General features: G+C 39.5%; 1 protein-coding gene across 1 annotated transcript in view; it reads right to left on the reverse strand.

Moving 5' to 3' along the window:
- Positions 1-755: 755 nt before the first annotated feature.
- The window catches only part of CHMP2B (charged multivesicular body protein 2B), a 51,431-nt gene continuing 40,310 nt past the window's right edge, over positions 756-11,876 (reverse strand). The window contains exons 4-10 of the mRNA XM_010005522.1: positions 11,312-11,602; positions 9,770-9,782; positions 8,197-8,288; positions 5,147-5,341; positions 2,279-2,381; positions 1,219-1,325; positions 756-1,061 (exon numbers count right to left, since the gene is read on the reverse strand). Coding sequence (XP_010003824.1) covers positions 948-1,061; positions 1,219-1,325; positions 2,279-2,381; positions 5,147-5,341; positions 8,197-8,288; positions 9,770-9,782; positions 11,312-11,602 — 915 coding nt within the window. The 3' untranslated portion in view covers positions 756-947. The remainder of the gene's footprint in view (positions 1,062-1,218; positions 1,326-2,278; positions 2,382-5,146; positions 5,342-8,196; positions 8,289-9,769; positions 9,783-11,311; positions 11,603-11,876) is intronic.

The raw sequence follows: 11,876 nt of genomic DNA on the forward strand, positions 1-11,876 counted from the left end.
TTTTTTCAGGCAAATGTCCTTTTTGAAAGTGTGCAAGTTGCATTTCTGAACAAGTGCATTTCTGAGCTTCAGCACTGAGTCTGATCAAGTGCACATGGAGGTCTCACCATAGTGTTTTGTGGAAGCATCTTAATTACAAGTTTACTCTCTTTCAAAGACTCATTTTGAAAAAAAAAACCAACAAAAAACCACAAAGATACAAGATTTATATACACAAAGGCACAGAAATTCTCTTGAAACCAGCTATATTACAGTACAATACAGTTCAATCAGTGCCTTTCATGCAACAAAGTTCACTAACAAATTTAAATCCTCTTCCAGTAAAATTAACTGCACAAGGACTGTATCTTTCCCTTCTGTTAAAAAGAATAACCAGCTATTATTTAATCAACTCAAAGTTACTACAGAAAGCCATTAAATGCTTTTTCTTTCTGCCTATATTTGCTACGCTTTCAAGTCTATTCCTCAGTAAAAGAAAAGTTTCCAACTAAAAGTAAAGGGAAGTTCCATTTGTGCTAAAATGATAGACTAAGAATTTTCCTATAGCAATAGTTTTATAAAAATGATATATATTATATAGCTGTTCTCCTAGGAGGCATCACTACCAGCCACAGAACAGCCAATTCTAAAGATAGATGAGGAACTGAGATAGAAGAAAACTTTGAATTCAGGACATTCACACCAGGTGTAAAATAATTTATGGTTATAAATACATTCCTTGTTGGCCAAGTGCTCAAAAAGACTCCAGGCAACAGAGATAACAAGTGTATTCTTCCTGTAAATTGATTCAAAGTATTCTCCCCTTCTTCCCCCAGTACCAACTTCAAGCTGTCATTTCTGAAGCTTCAGAGTTTTCCTAGACATCAGTTGCATTGAAAGAGCATTTGCACTTTTTACATCTGTCTGCAGCTGAATAATTAGAAAGCAGACTGTATATTGCCATCAGGCTAATCAACTCCCAGAGCTTTGAGCTGTCGTTCAATCTCTTCATCTGATATGGTAGCAGCTTTTGATGTTGATGCAGATGGTAAGCCTCTGCCAGCTGATGGAGCTTTGGCCATCTAGAAGAAGATAAGGTTTTCTTAAATCAAAACAATACATGTTATGACAAGCTGACTTTAAGACTAAAACTATAAATTAAAAGCTGCTAGAATAAACTATTTTTACAAAAGGGAATTAGGGGGGAGAAGCACATGAACTGGGTAAAAATAGCCATACCTTCCCAGAGATTTCAATTCCTATCTCATCAAGCACTTGGTTAACAATATCTTGGCTTTCTTCCTCTTCATCAGAAGCATCAAAAATATCATCCAGAGTATCATTAACTTAAAAGAAAGAGAAAAAAAAATCCACACTGCATTGAGGAAACAGGTTACTAAAATAATCTAGTACCATCCTACCCTCCAAGAATGTGGTGGTAATACTAGTGTATGAGCTAACAGCAGAAAGCAGCTGTATATTGGAGAGGCTTTCTTATCTCTGTCTTGCAAAGCCTGTAAGCACAGACAGAATAACAGGGTAAGGACTGGCTGCTTTTATCAAATGTTTAGCTTCATCATAACAGTTCAGTTGTTCCACCTTTTAACTTTACTTTAAAACATCCTCTCTGATTCCATGAAAATCCTTTTCCTCTTCCTCCTCCAATTAAGTTGTGAAATTGCTAACTACTCAGCTAATTTCTGAATTGCAACAATACAGTTCTGTGCAGTTGAGGTGTTCGTATCTTGCTCAACAAAGTTTCAAGGTCATGATACTTACTATGGCCAACACAGGGGAAGGGATTAGGATATGAAGGAGACTGTGCCAGCAACGCCAGCAAGTTTGGTATTATTTAGCTGACAGTGGACAGATGCAATTGGGACCAAGAAACCTGTCACTCCTTTAGAAGTTTATGGCTTAAAATAAAAAAGGGAGACAAAACCATCACCATGTACATTAAGTTGATATTATCAATATTACCCAAATTAAGACTCCAGGTGGTCCCAGAAATAAAAGCACATGCAGAACTATCAGCTACAGAAAGGGCAATTTTTCAAGTTCTCTACCACTTATGTCAACAAGGTTTTGGAGTGGTCTCTAATACCTTCCCCTTCAAGCATGTTCTTTCTAGGAGTATGATGGGTGTTCTGCATGAAGATGGGGAAGAATTCTAGATTTACTATCTAGAGCTACTAAAAAGTGCCAATGCTCTGCCTTGCATTGTTTTGTTTGCTCTTCAATTTTGCTGTCAATTTCATTGTGGGCTGCAGCTAGCTGTTCCTTGCAGTACAGAACTTACTCATTTCTTCAGTCATTTCCATCTTCATGTTTTCCTTCTGGAAATTTTGCATGGTTTGTAGTGTCTTTTGTGGATCCATTTTCTTATTCACTGCTTGCATTGTCTATTAATATTGAGGGAAAAAAATGAACAACCTTAATCACTCAATGAGGCACTAGTAAACATCAACATACACATTAAGAAAGAATAAGCCTTTTCTTAATAGAAAAACCTTCAGTCCAAATTTCACTTTCCTTGTCTCTTTACCTCTGGTGAGAACTGTAGATACACAATAGATGAATAGTACAGTCTGCACCCAGTAAAAAATATTACTATCTACTACTATAAAATATAGGTTTTTAAATGCATGTGTCTATCTTGCACTACAACCATCTCCTGGAGAAAAATATTGCCGGAAAAAATCTATTAGGAAAAACTGTCTAATCTAGATGAAAGAATGGGACAGTAAGTCCTAACTTGCAGGCTATACACTTTAAAGAGGTAAAAGGCTGCAGGTTTTTTATTCAATAAGGAACATTTACTTGAACCACCACTAGAGCCCAAGCATTAAATCACAATTGTTTCTTTATGTCATTATTTAATGGGAAAATTACATTTCTTTAAAAAGCAAATATCAAAGTGTTCAGGAAGTACAGTATTAGCTTAGGGTGAACCTCTGTAATGAGTAGAGATCTTTCTGTGACAGGGTAATAAACTTCAGCTGCTTTCTACAAGTATGCAGCACTGCCTTTGCAGGTAGCAGTATTTAATACCTTATTCTTTCCTAAGCAGCAAGCTACTGTATCTCTCATGGGACATCAGAGCCTAAATACAGACATGAGCAATTCAAACATAAATCTAACCATCTTTGGGAAGATTAAAACGTTTGTTAATTAAAAGGGATGCTACCAAGCATCTGTCTTGTTAAGGCAACTGATCCCATGCAGTTTTTACTTATGGTTGTATAGGATAAAGAATAGTATATACACTTCAAAATTAATGACTGCTTTCCTTTTTTAAGCTTCCCGTGTTGATAAGGCAAAATACTAAACTTTAAGGCAAAAAAAAAAAACTTTAAAGGTGATCAGAAGAAATTTAACACCTTTTCTTGAATAATATTACACAAATCAGTCCAGAAATAGCATGGCCAGCAGGACTGGGGAAGTGATTGTTCCCCTCTACTCAGCACTGGTGAGGCCCCATATTTTGAGTACTGTGTTGTTTTAGGCCCCTCACTATATAAATGACATCGAAGTCCTGGAGCATGTCTGGAGAAGGGTAACAAAACTGGTGAAGGGTCTGAAGCACAGAAGAAGGAGCAGCTGAGGGAACTGGGATAGTTTAACCTGGAAAAATGAGACTCAGGGAAGACCTTATCAGTCCCTACCACCCAAAAGAAGGCTGTAGCGAGATGGGAGCTGGTCTCTTCTCACAAGTAACAAGCAATAGGACAAGAAGAAATCGCCTCAAGTTGTGCCAGGAGAGGTTTAGATTGGTTATTAGGGAAAATTTATTCACCAAAATGTTGTCAGGTGATGGTACAGGCTGTCCAGGGAAGTGGTTGAGTCACCATCCCTGAAGGTATTTAAAAAGACATGTGAATATGCTGCTTAGGGACATGATTAACTGTGGACTGGGCAGTGCTGAGTTATTAGTTGGACTCAATTATCTTAAAGATCTTTTCCAACTTAAACAATTCTATGATTCTACAGAAGTACCTACTGTGTTTCAAAATACATTACTTTTCTGGATGCTGGTTATTTTTTTTTAAATTATTTTGATTTGCTACTGACTTGACCTTCATAATTAGTCTACTGACACTTTTTTTATTTTGAGAAATTTAATCCACGGCAACTCATAGATAAAAAGTCAACTGTGTTAAAACAAAACCAATGTGTTCACATACAACACTGTTGTAGGAATACTGAGTAAGCTGTTGAAGTTGACCAGCTGTACAGTCAGACAACCCACCCCTTTGTGGGTTAGTCATGGAGGACAGGAAATTTGCTACACTGCCACAACTTCGTATCAACAAACAGCTGGTACTTACCAACAGACTGTTTCTAAGACACCAGACAGCACAGCCTTCGCAGTAATTACTTTCTGCACTAAGTTGTGCTGCATTACTGTATTTAACTGGCATGTAACTGGATTTAACTTATAGCACAACTTGTCTACAATGACGTTTGCTAATTCTGTTTCCTACACCCAAGGCTGAACAACAGCAAACTCCCTGTTTATCAGTTCAGGGAAATAAGGGAGTTCAGAACTAACTCAGATAACTGAGATGATCTTTAAGGTTCCTCCGAACCCAAACAATTCTATTATTCTACGATTTCTCAAACTCTCTTATGAGATGAGATTTGTGAGAAAATTTCACACAATACTGTTTCCTTAGAGCATGGAGAGTGAGAATGACAGGGAATTCCAGATTATATTTCCTAAGGAACTTAAGATCAGAAGCAATAACTTACTTTTCGTCCAAGCCATAAAGCTACTGTGACACACTGCCTTGATTTCTTGATGGCACATGCCCTCATTTTTCCTAATAAAAACTGCTTGCAACAAGATATACAGGCAAGACACTATAGCAGTTTGGTTTGGGTTTTTCTGATACACTTTAAGAGTTCTTCCACTGGCTTTAAGAGTTTATTTTTATCTTGCACACCTTGAACAGATGTCTAGCCCAAAAAAACATGCTTAGTCAAGTGCTAACTTGCTGGAGTGATTTATAATATGAATCAAATCACATTTCCTTACTGTATCCTCAACATCACTTGGGGTATTAAGCAATAAGTTTTATCCCTTCAATTATCTTATACAAAATAACACAACTTTTGCAACTATATTCTGTATTTTAATGTAAAAGAATGCCTTATAATGTCTTACTTTTGCTGTAGTTGACATAGCTCCAGCCATCTTCATCTGAGAGTTCATGACCTTTGTTTGAGTTGACATGGAAGTGACTTTAGAACTAACAGCATATGTTCGATTTTTCTGCTTCCGCAGCTGTACAAGCTGTTTTGCTAGCACTTTACAGGCATCTTTGTTACCAGTCTTAGCCATTTTCTTTATTTCCAGTTCCTATTAAAAAAAGTATAAGATTATTTCTACAAAATTTTCATTCAAACGAAGACTATAATTAAGCCTTAATGCTAATAATTAAATTTCCAAAGTAAGCCTATTGATTATTTTTAAGACATTTAAAGTTATATAAAGTCTTCCTTGCTTTCTACCATGGCTATTTAGCAGAACAAATGCAATGCTGTCAGTGTTTGACCACAAGAAAAAAAAAACACAGCAAAACTGAATTATCATATGATAGCAGAGAATTCCCCAAAAGGCTTCAATTTCTGCATAACATCACATTCACTTACATTTGCACATTCAATTCCATATCTGGATAGGCAGTAACATGAAGGGAAAAAAAAAAGAAAAAAAAAAAAAAAAAAAAAAGAGTGAAGAAATTATTACAGCCAGGCAACTATTTGTGCCATTACTCTAATCATCTTTGATTTCTTACATTCATAGGCAATCAAGTGAAAGCACCCACAAAAGAAATGGTGAGTTTACAGTTTATTTTTAACAGTTTTTCAGCCTCAAGAGAATCTCATAACCTTTTTGGGGAAGAATTAGATAAAGTTAGATGAGCAAGTTATATGCTGTTTGCCCACAAACTTTAGCTAGACTTAAACTTAGCACATAATAAAAGCAATATAATTTGTCTACAACAACATGTGCTTATACTTTAATACATACACTTCTGGCTTACAAAAAAACCCAAACCCCAATCTATCGATTCAAGGAGAAAATACAACCTATTTAGCTCTGAAGTACCACAAAAACATTTGGAATAAAGAATCTTGTCATGTGAGATTTTTCAAACTGTGCCTTCTGATGCTGAGAGTTGTTGTCCGTGGCTCAATGTCCAAATGGAGGCAGGTGACGAGTGGTGTCCCGGAGGGGTCAGTATTTGGACCAGTGCTGTTTAACATCTTTGTTGGAGATATGGACAGTGGGATTGAGTGTATCCTCAGCAAGTTTGCTGATGATACCAAGCTGTGTGTCGTGGTTGACACCCCAGAGGGAAGGGATGTCATCCAGAGGGACCCTGACAGCCTGGAGAGGTGGGCCAATGCCAACCTCATGAAGTTCAACAAGGCCAAGTGCAGGGTCCTGCACCCGGGTCGGCACAACCCCAGGCACAAATACAGGCTGGGGGAGAATGGCTGGAGAGCAGTCCTGAGGAGAAGGACTTGAGGGTGGTAGTAGATGAGAAGCTCAACATGAGCCACCAGTGTGTGCTGGAGCCCAGAGAGCCAACTGCATCCTGGACTGCATCAAAAGAAGTGTGGCCAGCAGGGCCAGGGAGGTGATTCTGCCCCTCTACTCTGCTCTGCTGAGGTTGCACCTGGAGTACTGTGCACAGCTCTAGAGCCCTCAGCACAGGAAAGACATGAAGCTGTTGGAGAGGGTCCAGAGAAGGGCCAGAAAGATGATCAAAGGACTGGAGCACCTCTGCTGTGAAGACAGGGTAAGAAAATTAGGGCTGTTCAGCCTGTGTAAGAGAAGGCTCTGGGGAGATCTTATAGCGGGCTTCCAGTACTTGAAGGGGGCTACAGGAAAGCTGGGGAGGGGCTTTTCATCAGAGAAGATAGTGATAGAACAAGGGGTAATGGTTTTAAACTGAGAGAGGGGAGATTTAGGTTAGATATTGGGAAGAAATTCTTCACTATAAGGGTGGTGAAGAACTGGAATGGATTGCCCAGCCAAGTTGTTGTTGTTGTCTCTGCATGGTATTTTTACACAAACAATAAAAGTAGTTTTTTTCTGAGTAGTTACCTCATAGTTAAGAAGAAAAGAATTTCTGAAGAGAGCATGTAATAAAACATTGAGATTAACTGACAAGCCCTTAGTCCTTTTTCACCTCATCTGACTCTAAACATTAATATTTACTGTTCATTCATTATTTCATCCTAACAGCAAATTTTAACTTTTTCTCTTCCTTTCTTCTTTCTCCCCAGAAATCAAACATTTCTGAAACAATTTACTGTAGTAATTAAAACTTCAACCCAATTATTAACAAAAATGGAGGTTATTTTGAGAGTCAGAATATACTGAACAAGTGCCTTGTCTATGAGAAATGTATTATATCCTATGTGTTCAAGGCTTCCAGAAACCATTTCCATGACCTCTTGTAGTTTATTATTCCCAGCTCTGGGTACACATGTGCCCTGCTGCCATGAAACAACACTGCAGTAGCTACTGAAACAGTGGCTGGCTTTGCAGAGCTTTTCCCACAGTCTGAGCATGTCTTCATGCATCAAACCCCACCATCTGTTTCATCCGTTTATCCAATTATACTGCCACACAGGTGCAACATCCATTCATGGAATACTTGATAGCTCACACACATTAAGTTTTAAATAAATCTTAATTTAGGCAGATAGTTTTACTATTATTAGCTAGCTTTAGGGAAGTTTGAGATGAATGAAAACAAGAACCATACAGGGATATTCAAGATACTCTATGATTTTTTAAGTACCCTCTTCCACTGGAGAGTCATGGTAATGTATGATAGCACTGACACTACTTTCAGCAAGAGATCTTTTACAAGACCACCAATTTACAAGCCTGCTGGAAAAATCCTTCTGAAGAACGGAGAATGCTAAGAATGGAAGGGAAAAATGAATATAGGTATTTAATCTAAAAGTATCGTTTCAGACTTTTCCTATGTTAAAGACTGAGAATTACTTTTAAATAGAAAATTTTCTCCAAAACAATTTTAGTAACTGAAAAGTCGGTAAGGGGAAGACAACTTACTTAGTGTTTAATCATTATACATTGAGTTGTACCTTTAGCATTTTACAAGTTTTCTGTTACATTAGGCATGTGTGTTTGTTTTTAAAGAGTAAAATAAAGTCCCCTGCTCTACTTACCAGTTGTTTTTCCTGTTTTTCAAGTGCTGCTCTATCTCTGGTTATAGCCCTCTGTGTACCTCGTAGCTCTCTATTTTGCTCCTTTATTATATCTGGAAAGAAAATATAGATGGGAAAAATTTGCAATACTACATAAACATCTTATCTGCTAAGCACAGGGCAGACATGCAGTATATGTTTGACAGCCTCTCTTTTGCAGAACGAACTATCAGCTTGTCCTGGTTTGTAGCCAGGCCGAAGCCAATTTTCCTTTTACTGATTTTTTGTTGTTGTTTTGTCCAGTGAACTCTCTTTTAAGCATCCCACTTGCTGAAACTCACAGTGAGTTTTCCAGCTAGTGGATTGATAACATGCAGTGTTTATAGATACTGCCAAGAGACCAAGGACACTTTACTCTACTTGTCAGATTTGCTACACTAAAGGACCAGAAGAGTTGTATCTACAACCCTCCTGTAGAGAGGAGTGGACTAAACAGACGGCAAAATCAGTGAACAAAAGTATGACATCCATATCTATGTATAAATTCACGGATCACACAAGTAAAGTCCTTCTTCCCCTTCATCTGTTCACGGCCAGCATCCAGCTCCATCTATCCACCTCCTTTGATCCCCAGATTCATTCATTCCTCACCCTCATAACTCTCCCCTCAGCTCCTGTCTGCTCTGCCCCTCTCTCTGGCAACGCTCTGGGACAATTTGGAACTGCTCACAGCTCAGGAGATGCCATGGGAGTTGCTGGGGGTGAGGGCAGGCAATAAGGGTTTTGCACATTCCTGAACATACTTGAATATATTTGTACTTAAAAAAAAAAAATGTTAGTATCTGTATCGGTTTTAAATCCAGAAAGTATCTCTCCTTTCCCTACCTGGGTGGGGGGGATCAAGAGCATTATTGTTGCCTGTTTAATTGCTGATCCATGACACGGGTATCAAAGAACAGGCAGCATTTCAAGTATATGAACTACTAACATAACACAATTTTATGTGTAATACATTATTATGTTTCAGCAGCATAGGCCACATCCCTTAACAAAAAGGTTACTTTACTTTGTATGTTTCTTTGCACCTGTGGGGAGCAGTCCATAGCAAGAGCCTTAACCAGACAATAAGAGTTAGGTACACATACTTTTATCCAAGTTCAACCCTAACTCAGCAATAATATATTCATTGTTAGCCCACTACTTTTCAATCAGTCAGGCCTAACTGCAACAGGTGGATCAGCTGAAGAAACTATCTATGCTATTTCAGAGCAGTTAAGGACTTCCCAAATCCATTAAAATGCTGAAGATACTCAGTTGGCAAGTCCTGGACACTACTCTTCTTTTTCCTTATTCTGGTTTGATGAAGATTACTCTCCTCCACAAATGTATCACATCTGCGCAGCCCAACTTCAAGTCAGACTGTAAAGATATAGTGATCTAACTTTTTCAATTCGTAGATGCTTAAGAATGTTAAGATATGAAAGTGGAGGCCTTTATAGCAAATTTAGATTTCCTGACAACAGACACGGCCAGCAGAAGCTTAAAAACTGCTTCACAGGAGTTTTGTCCACTGTACTATTAAAAAATTATTTACTGGTAACATCCACCTATTAAAGCAAGTATTATGTACAATATAAGCATCAATCAGGCTAGTTACAATTAACTTTTGTTAGAATTCACAGCACATGCTAAAGTGTGATTCACCTGGGCAAAGGTAGGGAGGTCTGCATCTGACTCAGCATCCTCTGACCTTTACAGAGGAAAGAAATTAGCACTTTAATTCATCTAGTAGATTCATCTACTCCTAATGTGTCTGATGACATGACATTAGACAAACTCTGGTGGGAGTTTCAAAAGATCAGACTGCCACATAAACTTAAGTTTTGTGTGCTTTCCTCTAATCCGCATGATTAACAACATAGCTGGGCACAAAGTTGGAAGCACACGAAAATCAATATAAATAGGCCCAGCTTCTAAGAGAAATACAGCATGAAGGATAAATCTAGAAATTACCGCTACCCTCTTAATTATTTTTTTTTTAAGGCTTGTAGCAGTTTTTCTACAAACAGGAGGAAGCATTCACATTCTTCATTCCCATGATCAGGAATACTGTAAAACATCGACTGCTGAAATTATTTCAACTTTGAAATGCCACTTAAGGTTTAGGGGTTTTCTGATTCAAACCTATTAAAGAGGGCATAAAGACTACTCCTTCCCACCACTTGTTTTTGGCCAAATATATACATACTTCAAACAAACTCCCTGAAAGAGAGACCTGTTTTTACAGTGCTACTCTTGCAGTTCCAAAAACCGCACAAAAAGCATCTCCAGAAAATGTAGACGTTTCAGTGGACAATAATGAAGAGCTGAAGATGACATAAAATGTAACACTGAGTTCTTCACACTACTAAAGCAGCAGTGGAAATAATTCTGGAAACTGCTGAAGGCAATAAATTTTGCAGGCAGACAGATGTGTACTATATACACAGCTGTACTTGTAAAAATGAAAGAAAAACCATATTAGCTAAATACACAACTGTCTTTTCTAAGTACTAACTATTAAAAAACCCCACACCATTCCTTAGCTAGAAGGCTTGAGAAATAGGAATTTCAAGACAATAAGAACTGTACTCAGGAGACAATAAAGGACAATGCTTCTTTCTGTTGTTTTTCATCTCACAGAGTGGCTCAAACTAAGGAGAGGAATAAACCAAAAGCAACTATCAAAAGCAACTAGCAGTTACAGGCCCTCTCGTTTGTTTTTGCAAGTGAAGGCCAAGATCTTTAAGGTTCCTTCCAATCCAAACCATCCTATGATTATTCTTCAAGAGTTTGCTTCTTGTTTCTCTGTCACAACTGACGCCCATTCCTAGCTTCACTACAGCAGACAGAAGACAGGCTATTTCTGAGACAACCTCCTGCCAATAGCCACCCCTGTGTGTCACGCTGCTGCCTCACACCCAAGAGTAAGGAGGAAGCACCACCATTCCTTAAAACAGGTTGGACAAGAGTCACCCAGCAGGGTCTGACCTGGTTCCTACACCTGCCTTGGTCATGGAATCTTAGTGCCATCTCTCCCTTCCTGCCCTTCTCAGGTATTGCACCAAAAACGGGGAGAGGCAAGCGGGAAACATACGTGTCCTCCCTCGGCGACACACAATTGGTTGGTGCACAACGTCATTTTGGGGCTGCTGTTTTTGAACGAGGATCCATCCACCCGATTAGACCCAGAGCAGCCAACGTGCCAGACACCCAGCTTTGTGCCTCCTGCCAGCTCCGGCCACCCCTGTGGCACCGCCGGGGCACACCGAGGAGGAGGAGGAGGAGGAGGAGGAGGGTTCACCGCTGCCCACCGGGCTGCTGTCAGGTAAACGATCTTTTCTGGCTTTAATTCGGAGGGCGCTACTTCTGTGGTAAGTTCAAGCGTCTTGAGAGCAGACCGACTACCAAAACATCAAGGCTCAACTTATCTTAGGAAAAGCCAAGGGCGGCGGCGGCCCCGCAGCTGCTGCTCCCTGCGCAGCGGGTGGTTCCTTCCCGCACGCCGCGGGAAGCGGAGCCCCGCACAGCAGCACCCCGCACGTCCCCCTTCCTTCCCGGCTCCAGCAACTCGCAGCGGGGCCCGTTCTGTTCCCTCGCCGACAACGACAGACGTCCCGCCTCCTTCACCCGGAGACCGCGACCACTTGGGCCCCGCGCCC

This window comes from Chaetura pelagica, unplaced genomic scaffold, assembly GCF_000747805.2.
Source record: "Chaetura pelagica isolate M959 unplaced genomic scaffold, ChaPel_1.0 scaffold39, whole genome shotgun sequence".
Classification (NCBI taxonomy): Eukaryota; Metazoa; Chordata; class Aves; order Apodiformes; family Apodidae; genus Chaetura; species Chaetura pelagica.